General features: G+C 40.1%; 1 protein-coding gene across 2 annotated transcripts in view; it reads right to left on the reverse strand.

Annotated features, from left to right (window-relative positions):
* ITPR2 (inositol 1,4,5-trisphosphate receptor type 2) overlaps positions 1-25,884 on the reverse strand; it is a 584,772-nt gene that overhangs the window by 323,331 nt on the left and 235,557 nt on the right. For both annotated transcript variants that reach the window (XM_005902445.3, XM_070371231.1), the window contains 3 exons: positions 25,711-25,768; positions 23,595-23,760; positions 22,159-22,332 (listed from right to left, as the gene is read on the reverse strand). In XM_005902445.3, coding sequence (XP_005902507.2) covers positions 22,159-22,332; positions 23,595-23,760; positions 25,711-25,768 — 398 coding nt within the window. The remainder of the gene's footprint in view (positions 1-22,158; positions 22,333-23,594; positions 23,761-25,710; positions 25,769-25,884) is intronic.

Genomic DNA, 25,884 nt, shown 5'->3' on the forward strand with positions numbered 1-25,884 from the left:
AACAAAGGAGGCAATGCTGGAGAATTCAATGAACGGCCCCTTTTAATTTCAGAAAATAATTCAATGTAATTAAACCGAACAAAAATATTAACTCATAGAACATCTGGATGATCCCAAAGCAGTGATCAGGGGAATTTAAGAAATATGTAAACTATATAACTACAGTTAGGCTTTATTTTCTTATTAATGCCAAGATGCTCCGAGTAAAGTTGCCCTGTCTTCCTCCAGAAAGGAAAGAAATTGATTATATTTTTTTTATATCCTATACCTCTTTGTCCCGAGGTTAGTGGCCAAATCTACAAAGTCCTGGCTTTATGCTAATGACGACATATTAGTAAGGTGTAAAATGTAGAAGTGTAATTTATGCAGAATCCTAGAGCTGAGGAGGCTCAGGAAAAAAAATGTGTAACACTGAGAGCAGTGCCATGCTTATGCTAAATACCTAAATTATGCTTTTGACAACAGTGATGAAGAAAGGCACTGCAAAGATACTTGTAGTTTACTGTAATTGTTTCCTATCATCTGGAAGAATTTGAATTTATTTCCTCTAATGGAATATGGGAACCACTTAGTCAAGTGATTTTATTGAGGCAGCTAGATTTTTAATTGCATAGTATATACTGTAACATACTTTGGCCACCTGATGTGAAGAGCCAACTCATTGGAAAAGACCCTGATGCTAGGAAAGATCAAAGGCAGGAAGAGAAGGGTACAACAGAGGATGAGATGGTTGGACAGTGTTACCAACTCAATGGACATTAGTTTGAGCAAACTCAGGGAGATAGTGAAGGGCAGGGAAGCCTGGTGTGTGGCAGTCCATGGGGCCGCAAAGAATCAGACATGACTTAGTGACTGAACAACAACAACAGTAATATAAAGCAGTATATTCTGAAACACCATAGCAAGGGTAGTTTAGAAGGGTCTAGAAATTTCTGAAAGAGTCTAGAAATTAGATGGTCAGCATAGATATGCTCAGAGTGAATACCTAAGCAAATACTGGCTCTGAACATCACGTTGCTCCCACACTTATTTTGCATCAGGTAAAGAAACTCTTTTTAGATAAACAGCAAAAATGATATAAGAAAATAATATTGTATGAATCATATGGCAAACTAAACATGGGCACAAGTTAATGAGGATCTAGCTCCTTAACTTAAACAAGGTCAATCATGCTTTTAAAAAAGAACTTTCCAAATCCTACAATGTAGAAACGCCTACATCCACCACAGCTGTGATTAAAATAGCTCAGTGCATTTCTTTGCTTTGTCCCAATCCCAGTGAAGTGAAAGGATGTCCTTCTTCAGCAATGCTATCAAGTTAGCAAGACTGGAAAGCATTCTATTCACCATCTGGATCCCTAGCCTTCTCTTCTTGTATCTACTACTCAACCGAATCAGTGGCATCATTTACCAGTCACCCTCCTCCCAACTTCAGATGTCAAATGCCACCCTTTCTCCTTCTCACCTCCCTCCAAAACACACTAAAAAAATCTAATAATCAGACTTTGATGCTTGAGTGACCAACCAGATTATAATTTAATTGAAGCTCTTCATATTAAATATCACCTCCTTCAGACAACTGAATGATAGCCCTGCCGTGGGAGGATGAGGTATGTTTTTCTCCCATCCATCTAAAAGTTACATCACATACCAGCCATTTATGATGATATTCAAGGGGTTACAGAAACTCTTACATCATCCTGAATCTAATTATCTGACCTTGGCAGTAAAGCTAATACATACCATCATGGGGTCATGATTGACAGTTTCGGCTTCCCTGGTTGACACCTAAGGCTGCTCTAAGACTTGGTGAAGACATTAATACAGGCAGATAATCTTTCTCCAGATTTCCCTCAACCTGGGCACAAATTTCTACCCTTCTAGAGGGTAAACCATACTCTCAGTCTTACTCCAAACCTGTTTGCTTTTCCTTTGTCCCAAGATAATACAAATATTGACATTTTTTTATTCATTTGATGTCATTTTTATTAGTATTTGATGATGCTTAATCAGATGTCCTAGAAAACACCGCAAATCTCTTTGACTATCAGTATCTCTGATTAAGTAACAAAAAAGTGTGTGCCACTGGAGTGCTTTCTTGTTGCTTAAAGTGATACTCAGAAAAATAGGGACTGTACTGATGATAGGTATGTTCAAAGTAAACTAAGAGCTGTTTCCATAGGCGTGCGATAAGAACCCACTATAGCACCTCTGGCACAGTCATGTACAGTACTTTTTACATAACACCTTCTATAATACTTTGGTGGTTTAGTCGCTCAGTCATGGCTCCTCTGTCCATGGAATTTTCCAGGCAAGAACACTGGAGTGGGTTGGCATTTCCTTCTCCAGGAGATCTTCCTGACCCAGGGATTGAACCCGGGTCTCCTGCATTGCAGGCAGATTCTTTGAGCCACCAGGGAAACTATAATACTTTTTAATATGATCCTCAGCAGTGTTATACAAAATGTAGAAAGGAAAGGCAACCCTTTAGTTAGCAGGGTGACCAAGAATAACACAGCACTGTGCAGGAAGTGAAAACAGCAACGCAACAGAGCCCTTAGAGAACATGCCTAGTACCTGACATATGTGAGGGAAGCAACCCTAGTCGCAGTCACCTCAGAGCAAACCCGATGCGGCTGTGAGAAGAGGGCTGCATGGACAGAAGCGGGGGGAAGAAACCAGCACCTTCTCTTCAACTCCCTCTTTAGCAAGCAGTCATTACAGAAATGTTGCTTTTTGGCCCAGTGCCATAGGTGTGCTCTGATTTGAATGAATCAACTTCTATAATGTCCTTGTAAGCCACTTGCTGAGGGAAAAAAACATAGGAAGTTAGACTCCTCACTACCAATGAGGCAGGAGCTAGATGGGCCTCAGGGTGAACAGCTGGTTTCTCCCCTGTGGACAGATACTCTAAAATAGCAGGAGCAAGTGAGGAGATGAGCCCTGTCCAGGTAAGAGATAGGGACCACATATTTCTCATTCTCGAAGTCAAGGAGAACTCCCTGACTACATATGCACAGAAAGGCTCCTTGGAGATCAAAAGAGAGGGGACATCACATTTTAGTAAGTGATATCAACCTACCCACAGGCCCCTTTACTAGAATCCATCTTGGCTAAGAGCTGTGTGCACACATACGGGAGGATCCTGATACACAGCAAACATGGACTCGGAACCAGGCAAAGCAAGATGACTGGCCAAAGGAAACCCAGAATAAATGCCCCATAAAAGGGATTCAAACCTCCATGAGGACACGACTTTCTCTCTGAGACCACCCGTGTGTCTATCCACAAGTATTCTTTCTCTTCCATTAGGAGGGGGGTTTATTAAAACACTTCACTTCTTTCACTACTTTCCATCTCTCTGTGGAAATTCATTTCTACATAGCTGACGGGCCAGGGCCTTGTCACTGGCCACTGGTCCCTTGAGGTCTAGCTGCGTGGCTTCAGTGCTCTCAGTGTCAAGGATTGACCTCAATCTCTAGGAGCAATCGAAACCCTGCTTCAAGCTGTTGCAGGCCAAAGCCACCTGAGATCACCAAATTCAAATAAAATTGAGAACAAATGGCAAAGTAGAAAAAACGAATAAAATGGTAACTTTCTCTACAACATGAAGGGAAATAATAAAACAGCATTAATTTTAAATGCAGGCCAGAAGACAAGAGGGAGAAAAAGTTTCTTATCCTGGAAATAATTCAAAGAAACCAATTCAGGAGATAAAAGCACTACATTTAAGAATCTGCATTACAAACAAATAGAATGAAGATGCGTATAAGTAGCATTTGGCTCAAGACTAAAAATTAGTTTTCAGCTGCATGTCTTGTGAAAGGACTTATTAAAGTGATACTCATATGCAGAAATCACCTTCAGTAACATCAGCTCAGACATAAAGGACAGAAATACGTAATCTGATATAAACAAGTAAAATAAACATACAAGGAGGTTAAGGGCAAAAACAGAAAATGAAGAAAACAAATTCCATAAAAAGAAAATTCACGCAAGCACTCTCCCAAATAAATGGATAAAAGTTCTCTATCCAGTTACCATAGAGTCCCACATAAGTCAGATCATCTAGGAAGATTCTGTCGGAAACTCATGGACACTTTCTGTACCCAGCCATGAAGGTTAGACATCCAATCAGTTACTTTTGCCAAGAGTTAGTTGGTCAATCACAAGTTTTGCCAGAGAAACGAAGTTTATGTAAAACTATTTCCCTGCGGTGCAGAATCAAAAGTCCTAACACTTGGGAAAGCATAGCTTTCTTTCAAGATATCTTTCTAGAGGGAACAGCCTCCTTGCCTGTTTGCCTCATCAAAGAAAAAAGATCAGAAGTGGTCGGCAAAGAATGTAAACTGGGCTTCGCTTTTAAAGAGTACAGGGATGTGAGGTAAGACAGAAACCATCAGACAAGGAAGGGCTGTCGACAGAAAAGCAGAGGGAAAGAAAAGGAGGGAAAGAAAAGGGGCGGGAGGGAAGGAAGGAAGGAACTCAGTTCATTCTCTCAGAAAGGTAAATCTGCAAACTAAAATTTAAATACCTGTGAGGAAAGCGAATGCTAAGGTAGATAACAAGAAACTCAATAATGAGACTCCGTCATTCCCATGGAAATGAAACAATTAAGAAACCTTCTGAAAAGACCTTTATGTATGTTTTAAAAATGGGCTTCCCAGATGATGCTAATGGTAAAGAACCTGCCTTCCAATGCAAGAGACCTAAGAGACTGAGGTTTGATCCCTGGGTCGGGAAGATCCCCTGGAGGAGAAAATGGCAACCCACTCCAGTGTTCTTGCCTGGGGAATCCCATGCACAGAGAACCCTGGCGGCTACAGTCCATGGGGTCGCAAAGAGTCAGAAACGACTGTAGCAACTTGGCATACAGAAGCACATGTTTAAAATAATCATAGAAATAAAGTGAGGAATAACCTCTCTCACCCTAGATGGACCCCTGTGTGGCTGCCGCATGGTCAGGAGGACTCACAGCATCACTTGGCAGGGATTAGGGAGAGTCTTACTGGGAAAGGGTGGTGGGGTTGGGGGGAGCGGGGGAGACGCAAGCCAAGGGTCGGCAGAGAAGGGAAGGCATGTGTCCCCCAGCCTTCAATCACCCTAGAGAGTTGTGACTGTCCTGCTGGACGCCATCCCGGGTCTACATTTCTGACTAACAACCTCCGCCCCATCTCAGCACAACTTCTCACAGGGCAAGTTGGAGAATAAGGGGTCTCTGAAGGTACATAAAACATCCTGGGCACCAAGCAGTCTGGATTTAGGTGCCTGCTATTTGCAGGAACTGATCAGGATCACCAGCTATGGGGCCCATACAAATGAGAGTCCTTCTGCTGAGAGGCAAGAGCCAGGGGTCTGCATGAGAAGTCAGATCAGTGCAGGGCCTCCTGGGAGAGAAGCTCCTGTCCCACCCCACCCCCCACCCCAACTCCAGCAAACAGCCAGCCAGCTTGCTGCCTAGGCAACCCAGAGTAAGCCCCCAGGGACATTTTCTAGTTAATTCTGCCCCTTACATCACACACTTATTAAAAGGACAAAAAAAAAATGAAGTGAAAACACACAGATAGGAATCTTGAATGCAGAGATATGAAAAAAATCAATTAGAAACCCCCAAAGAAAAAATAGTCCTTGATGGAAAAAAAAACTAGACAGTTTAAACATCAGACTTTAGATTGTGAAGACTGTAATTTTTTTTGTTTTTTTTTTTAATGTTAGTCACTCAGTTGTGTCCAACTCTTTGAGACCCCATGGACTACAGCCCACTAGGATCCTCTATTGATGGAATTTTCCAGGTAAGAATACTGGAGCAGGTTGCCATTTCCTTCTCCAGGTGATCTACTGGACCCAGGGACTGAGCTTGGGTCTCCTGCACTGCAGGAAGATTCTTTACCATCTGAGCCAGGAGAGAAGCTCCCCGCAGCACCCCCGCCTTTTTTTTTTAAAGGAGCAGGCAACCATTTGTAGAGATAAATCTATATACATACACAGACACAGAAGCACAACCATTGTGAAGGAAAATTAACAACCAAAATATCTTAACACAAGTGGGAACTTCTGTTAGAAGTCCTGTGATGCCTCCATGGCTTGCTTTTCAACTCTTTATAAAGAGATGGATGAGCATAAAGGGCAATCCTGATTTAACCCACTCAGATCTAATTTCCTGAGTTAATCCCTCCTTCTTATATTTAGAAGCCAACATGCATTTGAATGTAATGAACTAGTAATGCTACAGAGACTGTCAACTTGTTATATATACCCCAACCTTTAGGTTTTCAGCAACGATGCCCTTTTTAATGCCCTTGAAAGTAAGTTAACAGAGAAACCCTGTAAGATATAATAGGTAATAAAGCTCATATGTACTAGGGATGCAGTGAGCTTACTAGAAGACCCAATCTACCCCATCCTCCACCGTGTTTATATGAGATCGACTACAATACTAGGATAATTTTGGTTACATCGAGATTTGATAGTGTTAGTAGGTGGATTATCAGAGCTTCCCAGGTGACTCAATGGTAAAGAATTCACCTACCAATGCAAGAGATGTGGGTTCCATCCCTGGATCAGGAAGATCCCCTAGAGGAAGAAATGGCAACCCACTCCAGTATTCTTGCCTGGAGAATTCCATGGACAGAGGAGCCTGGCAGGCTGCAGTCCATGGGGTCGCAAAGAGTCGGACATGTCTGAAGCGACTAAGAAAGGCACAGCAGTTCAGTTCAGTAATTGACCCAGATAAACAAAATTTATCACTGAGGGAAAGAAAAATACTTTTATGCTATTGGAAATATTTCTTATTACCAAAATGAAGACTCACTGTACTGTTATCTGGTTTTCTGATGTCTAAGCAGGCACAAAGTTAGAACATTATGAGCTGTTTTAAAACAATGGCAATCATCCTGTGTTTAGAGCCTTTGTAAAGATTTACTACACAACAAAGGATTATTATCTGTACTGGCTTGCCAGAGTGCGTGCTGCCTGCTACTGGCTGTTTCCATTGATATTGTGATATATTTCATCCTGTTTACAATAAATTGTCACTATCTCTGGCAGTTGGTTCACTGCATAACATAGATTATTTGGCTGTGTACAAGTTAGTAACTCTGTAGTCTCTCACTTTTTTTTCTCCGTATATTAATCCATTAGAAATGTACCATTCTCTTGGCTTCTCTTCTTGTGTCCATTTCTACTTTTGCCTCCTGAGCTCATGCTCACCTAACCTCACACCTGAATTTGAACAGGAGGCTTCTAACTGGTCCCCACCTTTAGGCTCTTTTTGCTGAGCCATCCTTCCCCCAGATGTTCAAGGGCTCCCAATGTCCAGCCACTTCAAATACAAACCACTTATTTCTGTTGAATTCTGCTTCTCTTGTGATTATTCCTGAATTAGTAGCTAAGGAAATCCTCCCAACCTTTTAAAACAGTGAAGCTGGGCTTCCCTGGCACCTCACTGGTAAAGAATTCACCTGCCAATGCAGCAGAGGCGGGTTTGATCCCTGGTCGGGGGAGGAGCCCACTTGCCACACAGCAACTGAGCCCTCGTGCGCCGTAGCTATTGAGCCTGTGCTTTAGAGCCTGGGAGCTGCAACTACTGAGCCCTCGAGCCACAACTACTGAAGCCCATCTGCCCTAGAGCCCATGCTCAGCAACACGAGAAGCGATGCAATGAGAATCCACTGCACCACAGCTGGAGAGTGGCCCCCGTTTGCCACAACTATAGAAAAGCCAAAGACCCAGCACTAAAGACCCAGCTCAGCCATAAATAAATAAAACAGTGAAGTCTTCTCCACACAGTCACGCCCACACTGATCTCTCTTTTCTGTGATACTACAGTTCAATATTTAATCATACATTTGTCATACTGTTTTGTGGGTGTTATTCTGTTTGTGTTATCTTTGAGAGCAAGCATCATATCTCAAATATTAGATTTGATTCTACATATCAAACATTAAGAAAGGAAACGAGAAATTCAGGTGTGTACAAAGATATGGAAGCATGACGGTGAAGGTATAAAGTTGTACCTTTAGCAGAATGTTCAAAAGAAGAGTGGTGCTCTGGAGAAACATGAAAGCAATCAAGTAGAGCAGGTTCAGATATGGTCTGATCATGCATGTGTGTTCAGTCACTTAAGTCATGTCCAGCTTGCTGTGACCCAATGGACTGCAGCCCACCAGGCTCCTCTGTCCATGGGATTCTCCAGGCAAGAGTACTGGAGTGGGTTGCCACGCGCTCCTCCAGGGGATCTTCCCAACCCATGGATCAGATCGAACCTGAGTCTTCTATGTTGCCTGCACTGCAGGTGGGTTCTTTACCACTGAGCCTCAGGGGAAGCCCCAGATATGGTTCACACTGGCTCAAATCTAGCATCAGCAAAAAGATCTTACAAGGATAAATATATGGGTTCAAAATACAGAAGAGTTTTCTACTTTTAAGAACTATCTAAAGCAGAAATAAAGAGAAATCCCTCTGATTACACAACATCCAGAAGTGATAGATTGGAGAAGGCAATGGCACCCCACTCCAGTACTCTTGCCTGGAAAATCCCATGGACAGAGGAGCCTGGTGGGCTGCAGTCCGTGGGGTCGTTAAGAGTCGGACACGACTGAGCGACTTCACTTTCACTTTTCACTTTCATGTAATGGAGAAGGAAATAGCAACCCACTCCAGTGTTCTTGTCTGGAAAATCCCAGGGATGGCAGAGCCTGGTGGGCTGCCGTCTATGGGGATGCACAGAGTCAGACGTGACTGAAGCGAATTAGCAGCAGCAGCAGAAGAAGTGATAGATAAAAACAACATTTAAACGATCTCTCTCTCTCTGTTTTTGACTGCACTGTGTCTTCACTGCTGCGAGCAATGCAGCGAGTGGTGGCTACTCTTCTTTGCAGTGCGTGGGCTTCTCACTATGGTGGCTCCTCCTGTTGCAGAGCATGGGCTCTGGAGCACCAGTGCTTCAATAGTTGCAGTGTGTGTGCTCAGTAGCTGTGGCACACAGGCTTAGCTGCCCCACAGCATGTGGAAGCTTTCTAGGCCAAGGATCGAACCCATGTCCCCTGTACTGGCTGGCGAATTCTTAACCACTGGACCACCAGGGAAGTCCTAAACTATTTCCTACTAGTAAAGAGAAAGAAACAAATGGAGGCCAGAAACCAGAAAAATACATGACATTTCCAAGTAATAATCAAGCACTGACCCATTTGTTGGCCTTTAAGGGTATCAGCCAGAGTTGATAACCAACAACTGAGTTTTAACTTGTCACACACACACACACACACACACACATACACACAACTCAAAGAGCTGGGCACGACTGAGTGACTTTCACTTTCACTTTGTGTGTTGTTAGACTCTACGGGTTTTGACAAATGTGTAATGCTACGTATAGTATCATATAGAAGAGTTTCATCATCCTAAAATTCCTCTCTGCTCCACCTGTTTGTTCCTCTCTTTTTAATCTCTACACCCCAGAACCTCTGAGGACCCATGATCATTGTACTGTCTCAGGTATAGTTTTTCCTTCTCCAGAATACAGTTGGACTCATACAGTATGTAGCTTTCTCAGACTTTGTTGTTGTTCAATTGTTTACTTGTGTCTGATTCTTTGCAACCCCATGAACTGCAGCACGCCAGGCTTCCCTGTCCTTCACCATTTCCTGGAGCTTGCTCAAATTCAAGTCCATTGAGTTGGTGATGACATCCAACCATCTCATCCTCTGTTGACCCCTTTTCCTCCTGCCTTCAATCTTTCCCAGCATCAGTGTCTTTTCTAATGAGTCAGCTCTTTGCATCAGGTGACCAAAGTATTGGAGCTTCAGCATCAGTCCTTATGAATATTCAGGGTTGATTTCTTTCAGGACTGACTGATTTGATCTCCTCGCTGTCCAAAGGACTCTCAAGAGTCTTCTCCAGCACCACAATTCTAAAGCATCAGTTCTTTGGCACTCAGCCTTCTTTTTCAGACTAGCCTCTTTCATTTAGCAATATACATTTGAGGTTCTTTCGTTCTTTTTGTAACCTGTAAGCACTTTCTATCGCTGAATACTACTCCATTATCTGGATATACTAAAGTTTATTTATCCTAATTCATCTATTAAAAGACCTCTGATTGCTTCCAATTTGGGGCCATTTTGCGTAAAGCTGCTGTAAACATTTGGGTGTAGGTTTCGAGTTGGTATCTTGGAGACCGAAAGATGGCATGTTTTGCTCCTTACAGTATGTGGGATTACCTCAACCTGTGGCCAGAGGGCACTGTGAGCCTGAGACGTCTGAAGGCAGGAGTCTGATTTAGCGCCCCAATCTTGGTATTTGCTTAGAGTTAACTTGTCTTTCTGAGTTGCAGAGTTACTGGCATTTGTCTTCAGGGAAACTTACCATGTTGCCCAGAAGCTTAGAACTCTCTGATCAGGTTTGAGGTTACTTTTCTAACTTGGTAGATGGAGGGTGAGACAAAGGATGCCCTGGTTGGATGGCATCACTGACTCAATGGACATGAGTTTGAGCAAGCTCTGGGAAACAGTGAAGGACAGGGAAAACTGGCATGTTGTGGTTCATGGGGTCACAAAGAATCGGACATGACTGAGCGACTAAACAACAACAGCAATAACAGAGGGAAGGTGGGGTCTTTAGAGTTGCCCTCCATTTCCAGTGAGCCCAGAAATATACTTAAAATAGGCTTTGTATCTAGGATCGAGTGGTTTTGTAACAGGAGGGCCATTTGAATTTTAACTTGGCTACTTTTGTAGAAGTCCTTGGGAATGTGTTTATTTAGATATTTCGTAATTTTAAAAGTGTATTATGAACTTAGATTCCTTGGAATATGTGAATTCCTCTGGGGTTTGTTTAACCCAGAGAAGATTTCATTTGCCTTACAGAGCCACTTTGGGATATGACATTTTGTGAATATGTTAATCAGAGTTTTTGACTTGGAACTTTTGGGGCCTTTTACTAGTGGGAATTCTAGTCCCAAATCTTGAGTGCAAGTGCACTTGTCTTGAGCTCAGGAGAGTTTTTCTCCCCATTTTGGCTTTTACCAAGACAAAACAGGTACCCCTTTGCTCTTCCATGGGCCATGCGTTTCCCTGGTTTATCACTGAGTGTTTCCTTTAGGTACCCCTGGTTCTAACACGGGTTTCTGGTCAGACCTTCCATCTTCCTTGGGAGCCAGGCTTTGTTTCCTTTCTGTTCTGTGTGTGTGAAGTGAAAGTGAAAGTCCTTCAGTCGTGTCCAACTCTTTGCGACACCATGGACTGTATAGTCCATGGAATTCTCCAGGCCAGAATACTGGAGTGGGTGGGTAGCCTTTCCAACAAAGAGCAAAACCTGAAATAAACTATGACCTTCAGTTAATAATAATGTATCAGTATTGTCTTATCAGTTGCACCAAATGTACCATATTAATTAATGGTGGCACGAGTGGTAAAGAACCTGCCTGCCAATGAAGGAGACACAGGAGACTCAGTGTTGGTCCCTGGGTCAGGAAGATCCCCTGGAGGAGGGCACGGCAATCCACTCCAGTATTCTTGCCTAGAGAATCCCATGGGCAGAGGAGCCTGGCAGGTTACAGTTCATAGGGTCTCAAAGAGTGGGACACGGCTGAAGCAACTTTTCTTGCATGCACGCTAATAATAGAAAAATGAAGGGAAGGAAGGAGCGGATGTATAGACATTCACTATACTTTCTGTGCAATGTTTCTCTAAACCTAAAACTGCTCTAAAAACAGTCTATTAAATGAAGATATGAGCTCATAATCAAAGATGACCAAATAGATAATGAAACAAGTGTAAAAAACATAAGAAATTCACAAGTACTTCAGATCCTGGAATTAGCACTACATACAAGGCCATAAAATAGCCACGTGGAATCACAAGAATCAGCAAGTGACAACAGATAATAAAAATGACCAAAAAGATTTTTTAATCAAGTCACAGGTGTGATAAAGTATAATGGCTGAAATTTTTAAAAGAAGTGAAGTTAACTACAAATAAGACATACCTGAAAAGCAACTTAGACAAGTCTAAAGAAATTATTCAAATTCAGCACAAAGTCTCAGGTATGGGAAATATAAAAAAGAAACTAATTGATATGAAAAAAATAATAAGGTTTAAGTAACATGCGAAGAGTCAGATACGAATGAAAAGACTGAGCAGTTGTAAGATCAGAATCAAAGCACCACTATTCAATACGAGGTTTCCCTCATATCTAAGTTGAGAAAGAATCTGCCTGCAATGCAGGAGACCAGGGTTCGATCTCTGGGTCGGGAAGATCCTCTGGAGAAGGAAATGGCCACCCATTCCAGTATTCTTGCCTGGAGAATCCCATGGAGCCTGGCAGGCTACAGTCCATGGGGTCACAAGAGTCGGACACGACCTAGTGACTAAACCACCACGTTCAATACACAATAAACTTCTCAACAGCAGTAATGCTGCCAGAAGACACGGAACAATATCAATACAAGTGGAAGAAAATAACTGGCAAATGATAAAACGCTTTTGTTTCTAGTTAAAAACAGTTTAAAATTTATATGTATCTAATAAAATAGACTTAAAACATATAAAGGTTAATAGAACTACAGGGGAAACTGATAAGTTTACCACTACAGTGAGAAATGTAAGCAAATCTCTCTCAATTATGGCTACATCAAGAAAACAAAGACATTGTGAACAAATGTATGGATACCTAGTTGGGGGGAATAGGGGAGGAACTGGGAGACTGGGATTGACACATATACACTATTGATACTGTGCATAAAATACATAACTCATGTTGTTGTTCAGTTGCTCAGTCTTGTCCAAGTCTTTGTGACCCTGTGGACTGCAGCACGCCAGGCCTCTCTGTCCTTCATCATCTCCCAAAGTTTGCCCAAGTTCATGTCTATTGCATCGGTGATGCCATCCAGCCATCTCATCCACTAATGCCCTCTTCTCCTTCTGCCCTCAATCTTTCTCATCATCAGTGACTTTTCCAATGAGTCAGCCATTCTTATCAGATGACCAAAATACTGGAGTTTCAACTTCAGCATCAGTTGAAATATACTCGTCCCTCCAACGAGTATATTCAGGGCTGATTTCCCTTCAGATTGACTGGTCTTATCTCCTTGCTGTCCAAGGGACTCTCAGGAGTCCCCTCCAGCACCACAGTTCAAAGGCATCAATTCTTCAACGCTCCATCTTCTCTACGGTCCAACTCTCACGACTGCACATGACCACTGGGAAGACCATGGCCTTGACCATACAGACCTTTGTCAGCAGAACATTGACTAATGAGAACATACTATATAGCAAGGAACTCTACTTAATGCACTCTAGTGACCTGAACAGGAAAGAAGTCCAAAAGGGAGGGGATATATGTATATGTATGGCTGATTCATTTTGTTGCACAGTCGAAACTAATTGAACACTGTAAAGCAACTATACTCCACTAAAAATAATTTTTAAAAAGTTGAACAAATGAACTTCATAAATAAAATTGTGACCATGAAAAAAGAGAGAAAACAAAATTATCAGTGAGTAGATGGATGATTTAAATACAATAAGCTCTATTTGCTAGTCACATATAAGGAATCCTGTACCCATTCACATTCTATTCGAGCATGAGAAGATAGTTCTAAAACCTGAAGATATAATAGACCATAAAGCAGTCCCAACAAATCTTGGGAGAACTGGTATCATCATAACCACATTCTCTTGTTGTGTGTTAATTAAAGGTTCAACAGCCAAAGAAGTGTTTAAATTTTGCAAGTGTATTTGGAAATTTAAAAGTTCATTTCTAAGTAACTATTCTGGGCCAAAGAAGAAATCATAATGAAAAATTTTAATATCTAATATTGAACAATAATAAAAATTGTTGCTGTTCAGTCACTAAGTCATGTTCACTCTTTGTGACCCCATGGACTAGAGCAGACCAGGCTCTTCTGTCCTCCACTATCTCCCAGAATTTGCTCAAATTCATGTGCATACTACCTAACCATCTCATCCTCTGTTGTTTCCTTCTCCTGTTGCCTTCAATCTTTCCCAGCATCAGGGTCATTTCCAGTGAGTCAGCTCTTTGCATCAGGCAGCCAAAGTATTAGAACTTCAGCTTCAGCAACAGTCCTTCCAAAGAATATTCAAGGTTGATTTCCTTTAGGATTGACTGGTTAGATCTCCTTGCAGTCCAAGGGACTCTCAAGAGTCTTTTCCAACACCACAGTTCAAAAGCATCAATTTCTTGGAGCTCAGCCTTCTTTATTTGCCAACTCTCACATCTGTACAGGACTACTGGCAAAAACACAGCTTTGATTATATGGACCTTTGTCAGCAAAGTGATGTCTCTGCTTTGGAAAACACTGTCTAGGTTTGTCATAGCTTTTCTTCCATGGAACAAGCATCTTTTAATTTCATGGCTGCAGTCACTGTCCATAGGGATTTTGGAGCCCAAGAAAATAAAATCTATCACTGCTTCTACTTTTCCCCCTTTTATTTGCCATGAAGTGATGGGACCAGATGCCATGATCTTAAGGTTTTTTTAATGTTGAGCATCAAGCCAGTTATTTCACTCTCTTCTTTCACTCTCATCAAGAGGCTCTTTAGTTCCCCTTCACTTTCTGCCATTAGAGTGGTATCATCTGCATATCTGAGGTTGTTGACACTGCTCCCAGTAATCTTGATTTCAGCTTGCGATTCATCCAACACACCCATTTCTCATGATGTACTCTGCATGTAAGTCAAATAAGCAGGGTGACAATATACAGCCTTGTTGCACTCCTTTCCCTGTTTTGAACCAGTCCATTGTTTCACATCCAGTTGTGACCCACAAACAAGTTTCTCAGGAGACAGGTAAGGTGGTCGGGTACTCTCGTCTCTTCAAGAATTTTCTGCAGTTTATTGTGATCCACATAGTCAAAGGCTTGAGCGTACTGAATGAAGCAGAAGTAGATGTTTTTCTGGAACTCCCTTTCTTTCTCCATGATTCAGTGAAATATTGGCAATTTGATCTCTGGTTCCTCTGCCTTTTCTAAACTCAGCTTCTACATCTGGAAGTTCTTTGTTCATGTACTGCTGAAGTCTAACTTGAGGGATTTCGAGCACAGTCTTGCCAGCATGTGTAATAAGAGCAGTTGTATGGTAATTTGAACATTCTTTAGCATTGTTCTTCTTGGAGATCGTAATGAAAACTGACCTTTTCCCATCCTGTGGAATACCATTTGTCAAAATCTGTGGGATGCAGCTCCTTAGAAATTATACCATCCATTTTTTTTAAGTCTGCAAAGTATGTCAACATAAAAGGCTAGAGTATAATACGATAAATATAATGAAATAGCAAACAAGCCCAGGAGCTTAACAAGCCAAAAATAAATTCATTTAAAAAGATGAATAAAATACGTACAGCTCTGGTGAGATTGTACCTGATATCATACATTTGTCAAAACTCATAGAATTGTACAACCCAAAGAGTGAAATCTAAAGGGAAAAAGAAGAGAATGAAAAGGGGGTATGAAGCTACAGATGTAACAGAAATTTTAAAGATAGTGAAAGATGAATAAATTTGAAAACTAAAGTATACAACTAGAATAATAAATAAGTTGACCCATAAGAGAAAAGTTTAATGAATCTATAATCTCTACAATATTAATTACTAGTTAAAATCTACCCAAACTAAATCCAAGGCCCGTGCAAACTTAGACAAGTTCTACCAAACACTGACAGAAGAGACAATTCAAATCTTACCCAAAGAAAGGGTAAGAATCTATAACTCACTTCATTATGGAACTAGTCTAACCTTGATACCAACAACTGACAGGAACAGTACAAGAAAGCAAGATTAGAGACCAACCTCACTGATAACATAGATGTAAAATGGTAAACAAAATCCTCGGAAGCTAGATGCAGTACTGTATAAAATATCATCAAGACATATTTATTCTAGAATACAAGGTTACTATAGAAGTCTATTGATGATTCATGTTATTAAAATTAGCATATAAAAATTAAAGAAAACATCATCTTGATAGATGCACACACTGCATTAAATTAAAATCATAACTATTCATGGTAAAAAGTAGCAAATGAAAAACAGAAGAGAATTTCCTCAATTGATAAAAGGTATCTACAAAAAAGTATAATAACCATCATGTTCAATAGTGAAATATTAAAATTACTCCCTTTAAAATCAGAAGCAAAACAAAAATGCCATTATCACCACATCTGCTCAATACTGTACCAGAAAATCTTACCAACACCCACTAAAACAAGTAAAGAAGAAATAACAGATGAAAAGACAATACTCAATTTTAAACTTAGAGCATCACCATGACTTGATATAAAAAATATTTTTTAACTCAGTAGTAGGTACACATGAATTGGTAGGATCTAACTACCTGCCCACACAGAATGTGAGAGTTGGACTGTGAAGAAGGCTGAGCACCGAAGAATTGATGCTTTTGAACTGTGGTGTTGGAGAAGACTCTTGAGAGTCCCTTGGACTGCAAGGAGATCCAACCAGTCCATTCTGAAGGAGATCAGCCCTGGCATTTCTTTGGAAGGAATGATGCTAAAGCTGAAACTCCAGTACTTTGGCCACCTCATGTGAAGAGCTGACTCATTGGAAAAGACTCTGATGCTGTGAGGGATTGGGGGCAGGAGGAGAAGGGGACGACAGAGGATGAGATGGCTGGATGGCATCACTGACTCGATAGACGTGAGTCTGAGTGAACTCTGGGAGTTGGTGATGGACAAGAAGGCCTGGTGTGCTGCGATTCATTGGGCCGCAAAGAGTCGGACACGACTGAGCGACTGAACTGAACTAAACTGAAACTGGAAGAAGTGAAATGTCCAATAAACATATAAAAACATGCTCAACTTCATAAAAACCCAGCAAAATGAAAATCATACAGGGATAATATACCAAACACATCCAATTATCAAAAATGAAAAAGTGAGAAAACCAGTAGTCTTCATGATGGGCAATTACAGAAATTCTTACATACCCCAGGAGTATCATTTGGCATTTGGAAAGCAACGGACATTATTTGGTAATCATACTAGATGTTTACACCTAAATATAGATCCTGAAGGGTCTCTTAAACATGTGCATCAGGTGACATTTCAAAGTTTTTAAAGCTCCTTTTGGTAGCAAATTTCCTTTCAACACACTACAACTGTAAAGAATAAAAATGTCCATCAAGAGTTTATTAGATAAACATCTGCATGAAATGTAATAATGTATATTAGAGAAAATAAAATAAGTCACTGCTACACAACAACAAAGACAGAGAACAAAAACATACCTAAAACAGACTAAATAATTATTTAGGTCTTCTGCTCATTTTTTGATTGGATTGTTTGTTTGTTTGTTTTTTATTTTATTTTTAAACTTTACAATATTGTATTAGTTTTGCCAAATATCGAAATGAATCCGCCACAGGTATACCTGCGTTCCCCATCCTGAACCCTCCTTTGATAATGAGCTTCATGAACTGTTTATATACTTTAGAGATTATTCCTGTCAGTTGCTTCATTTGCAAATATTTTCTCCCGTTCTGATGACTATCTTTTTATTTTGTTTATGGTCTCCTTTGTTGTGCAAAAGCTTTTAAGTTTAATTAGGTCCCATTTGTTTATTTTGGTTTTTATTTTCATTACTCGAGGAGGCTGGTCAAAAAAGATCTTGCTGAAATTTATGTTGAGGGAAAAAAAAAACTTCTGCCTAAGTTTTACTCTAAGAGTTTAATACAATGAAATATTACTCAGTCATAAAAATGAATGAATTGGGTCATCTGTTGAGACATGGATGGGCCTAGAGAGTGTCATACAAAGTGAAATAAGTCAGAAAGAGAAAAATAAATATTGTATATTAATATATATATATGTGGAAGCTAAAAAAATCATATGTTTGTGTGTGTGTGTTAGTTGCTCAGTTGTGTCCGACTCTTTGTGATCCCATGGACCATAGCTCATCAGGCTCCTCTGTCCATGGGATTCTCCAGTCAAGAATACTAGAGTGGGTTGCCATTTCCTTCTCTAGGGGATCTTCCCAACCCAGGGATCGAACTCTGGCCTCCTATACTGCAAGCAGTTTCTTTACCATCTGAGCTATCAGAGGGAAAAATGGTGTAGATGATCCTATTTGAAAAGCAGAAATAGAGACACAGAGATAGAGAACACCAAGGGGGAAAGCAAGAAGATGGGAGGAATTGGGAGACTGGGATTGACACAGGAACACTATTGACACTGTGTATAAAACAGATAACTAATGAGAACACACTGTCTAGCACAAAGAACTCTACTTAATGCACTGTGGTAACATGCATAGGAAGGAAGCCCAGAAAGGAAGGAATGTATGTACAGGTACAGCTGGTTTATTGTGCTGTACAGTAGAAACTAACACATTATAAAGCAACTGGACTCAAAAAAAAAACTAAATGAAATTCTTTTCATTTGTTAAATGTTTTAGAAACACAGATACACATAGTAAAACCAGTATGATAAGTAAGGAAATTATTAACATAAACTCATGAAAATGGTTTCCTCTGGAATATAGGGATGGACCATGGGGACATTTTATTAGTAATATTCTATTTCTCAAGCAATACACTAATTTCAACAGACTGTTCTACCTCAGGAGGTATTGAATTTCCCATCACAGAAGTTTGTTTTAAGAAATATCTCACTTAGGTGAGATATTTAGAGACAGACAAATACCACATAGGAAATGGACTTGATAACTCTACAAGTATCCTTTAAGATTTCATAATTCCATATGGATCATAACAAACAGCACAATATGCTACACATAAAAACCAACAATAATTATAACAAGCATTCACTGACTACAGATTTTTGGCAGACACTGTTGGTTGCTAACCTACATCCTTACTTCCTTCTCCCTTGCCAGCAGATTTTTTAAAATATTTATTTACTTATTTGGTTGCCTCGGGTGTTAGTTGCAGCACGCAGGATCTTTAGTTGAGGCATTCAGGCTTTAGCTGCAGCATGTAAACTCTTACTTGCAACATGTGGGACCTAGTTGCCCAGTCAGGGATTGAATTCAGGCCCCACACATTGATAGCATGGAGTCTTAGCCACTGAACACCAGGGAAGCCCCACAAGCAGATTCTGATTTTGTTTATCCTTCCCCCACATAACTCAGGGGAGAGTATTCTAGTAGCCTGTAGAGCATCTTTTATTTAGTCTAAACTCACAGCCCCTTGGTTTAGAGGTAAACATGTGGTCCTGCTTCAGCCAAGGAGACATGAGATAGAATCTACTGAGGGGCACCTGGGAAAGGTCTACTTGCTGTTGAGCAGGAGACCCAGACAAGCACAGACATTCTTTCTTGGGGTGTTGTGACGCTAGGATGAGGATATCCTGATGCAACCATGAGGAAGATCAGTCTCAGTGTAAGGCCACTGGTCCATAATGACTGCACTGAGACAATACATTAACTAAAGCTGAAGACTTACTTCTTGACTTGTTGGTAACTAAAATGTCACCGTATTGTCTATATTCTCCCACTGAAGTCATATCAACTGACACACCATATGCACAGAGTTCACTCATTTAATCTTCATGGTAACACTATGAGCTAAGTATCATTACTAAGTTCACTGAATGGACAATGAAAACAAAACTGAAAGAATTCAAATCAGTTGCCCAAAGTCACACATATAGTGAGTGGCAAATTCTAGGGTGTCTGACACCAAAACCTATCCTCTGAATGCCCTGTCCATTCAAGGCCCATACATCTTCCTGAGGGTGTACGGGGTGAAAAGAAAATCCCAACAGATCTGAGGGGTCCATACGTGTCTAAGGTACGAGTCAGTGCTGGTGGCTGTAGTATTTATACAGCAGCTGATGCAGATTCTTGGCCTCTGAATCATGGTTGATTGTTTGACCCTGAACTCTATAGTCCAAAGGCAGCCTCTAAAACTGTATTCCTCTAGACTGTCCTAAAATTTGATTCCTTGTATTAAATCACTTCCTGCTTTAAGTACCTAAAATTATTAACATGTGCTGAACTGATAAATCCCAACCTCAACAAATAAATAATATATTTCAACTTTATTGATTTATATTCATCTGAAGTCCCTAGAAAAAGTTTTATAGCCTATATGTAATGCAATTTTATTTTTAATAAAATGACTATCATCAGATGACTTATTCATCTTTCTCACATCAACACAAACTTTTATTAAACTACTATGAGGATGTTGTGGATACACACTTAAGACAGATTCTTTCTCCACTTTTCCTCATGACTGGGAACTTAAACTGTAGACTAGCGACTGACATCCCTCACAGAACATCTCACTTCTACTCTTAAGTGATTTTCTGGGCAAACTTTTACAAAGAAGCATAATGCATTTTTCCTAAGGTTTAGAGTTGTTCTCTATTAAAATAAAATAATGAAAAGTTCTGAAAAGGAAAGAAACATTACATTTATCCTCTAGAATATTTACAAAATATGTATTTGTAAAAGGAAGAGGTATTCTAACTTCATGAAAGCATAATACATCTCTTAATAACTTTAAATATTGTATCAGAAAGTGCAATTTTACACTTTAAAGAGCCTGGAGTTTATCATTAAAAAGACCTGAGTTAAAAATCACATAGAGCTGCTTGATAGTGAGAAAATCCTTGGGTTTTCTGAATTTCAGTTAATTCAGCTGATTCAGAAATGTGATCTTTGTAACTATCTCCAAAGTCTACTGTAACATTTTAAAAAAATATACCTTGCATGACAGTTTCTGCTGTAAGAGTTGGTAATATAGCAAATACTATATAAGTGTTGAATTTTCTCTTATATCTTAAATGCTATGGAAGAACTCCATTTCAACAACAACAAAAAGGCTGTAGAAATTCTGCATGCCACTAACTTATATCACATGCGTGTATGTACTTAGTTGCTAAGTCATGTCTGACTCTTTGCGACGCCATAGACTATTGCCCACCAAGCTCCTCTGTCCATGGGGATTCTCCCGCAACAATACTGGAGTGGGTTGCCATTTCCACCTCCAAGGGATCTTCCCGACCCACAAATTGAACCCATGTCTCCTGCGTCTCCTGCACTGGCAGCCAGATTCTTTACCATTGAGCCAACTTATATCATAAAATCACAGAAAAGTTTCTAAAGAATTAAGTCAAAAATATTGTGCAGATCAGTGGTGATTAGTCCTGAGACAAGTAGAAAGTAGTTACCTACCACTGAACTTCCCTTTGGAATTTTTCAGCATCTTATTATTTTCCATTCCCACTAATTACCTCCTACTCAACACCCTACACTACAAAATACTTCGGGTATTGCAACAAACAGAAAAGTCGGAGCAGGTAAACCCCTCTAAACAGTTTACATTCCTATAGATTAAAATAATAACTAAATAGGGACTTCCCTGTGGTCCAGTGGCTAAAATCTGGTACTCTCAAAGCAGGGAACCCAGCTTTGACCATTTGGATCATGGTCAGAGAACTAGATTCCACATGCCACAACTAAGAGTCAACAGCCACAACTAAAGATTCTGCATGACAAAACTAAGATCGAACATCTCACATGTTGAAACTAAAACTTAATACAGCCAAATTAAAAAATAATAACTAAATAAAACACTGGACAGGTATTTAAGAAACTCAATATATTATCAATTATGGTGTCGGCACTGATCTAAAAAATGCTTAAAAAATTTTAATGGTTTATTTAGCATTTAGCAAAATGCAGAAACAGCAATGAAATTAGCCCAGTGAAAACTAAAACCAATATAACAAAAGACTTATGAACACCATTTTACCATTTTTCAGATCAAACAAATTTGGGGGATTTTCATGTTGGCAATGTCCTTTCATTTGGGTATTTTTACTTATTTATAAGGATATTCAATAATGAATGATTTATAGGTTGGCGATAAAAAAGCCAACATGAATGTTAAAAATGAAAATTCCCCTCTCTTCATAGGTTTAGGCTTACAACCTACTCCTTTTCTCTCCACCTCACTCCATCCTGTTGTCTTGATTCTTGGATTATAAGACTGAGAGTGGGAAAGAGAAAGAGTGAAAAAGGAGGCAGATGATATAATGAGAACAATTAACAAGAATTAACCAAAGTACAAGTTTATGTGGATTATCAACTTGGTAAATGGAAATTTTATGCTGGTTTAAAAGATATTGTTCGGATGATTTCAATTTAGATCTTGAAAACAAACCTCAATTGGCTCTTCACCACCTTTTACTTGATTTTCACCCATTTCTCCATTCTCATAGCTGCTGCTCTTCTCAACCCATAACTCCGATTTCTCTACAGTAAGTCGAAGCTGGTCTAAATCTGCCTTGATCTGCTTGTAGTTATCTACATCCTGATTAGACACCAGCAACTGCACCTGGAAACAGAATTTCAATCCTCGATTTACTTACGGAATTTCATTTATGTCAAGAACCCCAAGTCTTTCAACATATGTGTCCTTCAGTTGAAGTTTAGTATTTCTAGGCTATTTATGGATATTTTACATGTATATTGATCATGAAAATTTACCTGAAAGTATCTGTAAATTCCACTTAATATATTCGCATGTTATAAGGAATTATACGTATAAAAAAGTGAGCCCTAACAATGCTTTTCAAAATGTTAAAGAGTAATTTAAAGTAAAAGATACCCCAACTGTAATTTTACTGATAAAGTTAATTCTTCTGAGACCCCCTGTTTGAAACAGGTAGAAACATAAAAATAAGTGGAAGAAAATACCCATACAGTCTGAAGCTTAATTTGTATATATTATGTGAGTATATGAATGCTGCTGCTGCTAAGTCTCTTCAGTCGTGTCCGACTCTGTGCGACCCCATAGACGGCAGCCCACCAGGCTCCCCTGTCCCCGGGATTCTCCAGGCAAGAACACTGGAGTGGGTTGCCATTTCCTTCACCAATGCGTGAAAGTGCAAAGTGAAAGTGAAGTTGCTCAGTCGTGCCCGACTCTTTGCAACCCCATGGACTGCAGCCTACCAGGCTCCTCTGTCCATGGGATTTTCCAGGCAAGAGTACTGGAGTGGGTTGCCACTGCCTTCTCCAGAATATATGAATAGTTTTATCTACTTATATAATTACTTTTAATTATTTCATATTTTAACATATTCCTGTAAAATTTCCTAATGAAGATCAATGCTCTATTAAGGAACTATTAGTGAAATATATATAAGCCTGGAGATAGTCCTCATTCATGGTCTCAAAATTGGTATCATTCAAAGATGACAAAGAAAAAGATTAGCTCCATCACAATTCTCCTCTTTTGGATTCATATATTTTTCAATCACAAAACATTGATTTCGGTTCAATACCCATACTGTTCAGTAAAATTTAGGGTCAGAATAACAGCAGGGGCAACAAAATTCCTAATATGTTATTATCCCTCAGTGCCTTCCTAAATCTTAGTGCCTATCATCCACATTAAAGATATTAACTGAAAAATCACCTTCTAAAATAGATCATGTCTTAGCTGCAGACAAGGCCATATCTATCTTTAAAAATAGAAAGTGTCCCCAGGAAAAGCTGCAGTCTCATTAACTCTGCAACCATTAAGTCAGGTTGGATGCTATAAACAACATTTCAGAGCCTCTGTGGGTGGAAGCACTGAAGGCTACTCAATCTCACCTGTTTAAATGCCTGTAAAACTTCCGCTCTCTGGCTGAAGTGCTTGAACAGCAGCTGCAGGGCTCCTGATAGCAGAGGCGGGTAGTCATGCATGATCAGATGAATAAGAACCCGTAAAAACGTCCTGCCTCCTTCGTCATCAAGTTGAACTGGATTTTTCTCCTTTCTGTAAAACCAAAAAATCATTCTAAAAGACTTGTATTTACATAAAATCTAGTCATAAGTGGCTAATATTGTGTATACATTCTCAGACTTACACCATTTCCACCATCACCCCTCCACAAAAAATTGGAAATTGCCAAGGAGATTTTTACTTTCTTTGGCCTCATGTTACTAATAAGGGGGCTTCCCAGGGTGGCGCTAGTAGTAAAGAATCTACCTGCCAATGCAGGAGACATAAGAGACGTGGGTTTGATTCCTGGGTTGGGGAGATCCCCTGGAGAAGGGCATGGCAACCCACTCCATTATTCTTGTCTGGAGAATCCCCAGAAACAGAGGAGCCTGGAGGGCTACAATCCATAGGGTCACAAAGATTCGGACACGACTGAAGCGACTTAGCTTGCAGGCACAACGAATGAGGAAACGGAACATAAAGAAAAGCTTGTGACTGTCCATGAAAGGAGGGGTGACCAAATTCCCAGTCTGTCCAAGACTGAGAAGGTTCCTAAGATGCAGGACGCTCAGTGATTGCACTAGGAAAGCCGCAGGCAAACTGGGATGATCTGGTAATCTAGGTACAGACAAAAGACAGAATCTGAATCAATCCAGAAGCGCTTATTGAGAAGGCATATCAGTTGGATAGATCCCATGGACGCAGTAGCCTGGTAGGCTGCAGTCCGTGGGGTCGCTAGGAGTCGGACACGACTGAGCGACTTCCCTTTCACTTTTCACTTTCACGCATTGGAGAAGGAAATGGCAACCCACTCCAGTGTTCTTGCCTGGAGAATCCCAGGGATGGGGGAGCCTGGTGGGCTGCCGTCTCTGGGGTCGCACAGAGTCAGACACTACTGAAGCAACTTAGCAGCAGCAGCAGCAGCAGCAAGGGCCAATTTACCACCCCCCACCCCCCCACTTCCCCACAAGGCCCAAAACCTCCTCAGGACAGGCGGGGAAGTAGTGAGGCACAGCACGCGCATGCGCACGCACACAGGCAAGGCCATAGCCAGGGCAACTCTGCGAGTCTCCGGTATTCGGACTCTGGGCTAGATTACCCGGATGAAAAGTTGGTTTATTTTACGGTGAAAATCATACACTGGTTTATCCTCTTCTCAGGAATAATGAAATACTTGAATAGGAAAACACAGTAACAATAACAACAGCAGAAACTGGCAAAACAATATAAAAACAAACCTAAACCAAAAGTTCACTAGAGATAAAAATCCTTTTTGGGCTTCCCTGAGTCTTTCTTCTTCTCTCTCTTGCTAATCAAAGAAAATGCAACACAAGGCTAGGTACAGAAATCCGTTAGGTACATACAGCAAATCTGCAATAAAAATGGATGCTAGAAACTCAGTATTTGCAGCTCAGACATCGTACAGTTTTTTTTCTTTTCCTTTTGACTATTAGTTTCATTTCTGGGGAAACCAAAGAAACCACCTAAAAACAATGAATAGTAGGGCTTCTGACAGCAAAGCAGGGTAGCCATGGCAGAGATACTTCATTTTCTTCAATCATATGGATATTTCAACTGGCAGATAATAAGCATTAGTTCTCACATATATAGTTAATGATAACATTGAAAGAAGTTACTTTCTCGCCTCAAATTTCTCAGATTTTGGGAAGCAGTGTTTTGCAAGATCCAGCGATATTTTTGCCAGGGGACTTAAAGGGCATTCGTGTGCTGTCATTATTTGAGGAAAGAAAAGCAAAGAATTCAGGGGAAAGTTCAATACACTGATCTCATCTCGACTGTCTTTTTTTTTTTTTTTTTTTAACCTGACCTAAAGAAAAGATATGCTTTCTCTTCTCTAGTAAATTTGCAGCTTCATTTCTGGCAGGAATTATGTTGGCAACCATAAAGGATATAAAATTAAATAGATATAGGGAATGACAAAGTATTGTAAAATTCTAAGTAAAATCTTATTAATAAAATAATGATACATAAATGCTACTATACCTTCCAGCAAACATAGTTTCTGCCTGAGCTGCAATTTCATCTATATCAGGAACAATAGCTGCAAAGATAAATGGTAAAAAATCCATTCTTTATATTTTTATAATTAGGAGTCCCAATATTTATATTAATGTAGCATACCTAAAAATATTTTTGTCTTAATTTCTTTATGCCACC

This window comes from Bos mutus, chromosome 5, assembly GCF_027580195.1.
Source record: "Bos mutus isolate GX-2022 chromosome 5, NWIPB_WYAK_1.1, whole genome shotgun sequence".
Taxonomy (NCBI): domain Eukaryota; kingdom Metazoa; phylum Chordata; class Mammalia; order Artiodactyla; family Bovidae; genus Bos; species Bos mutus.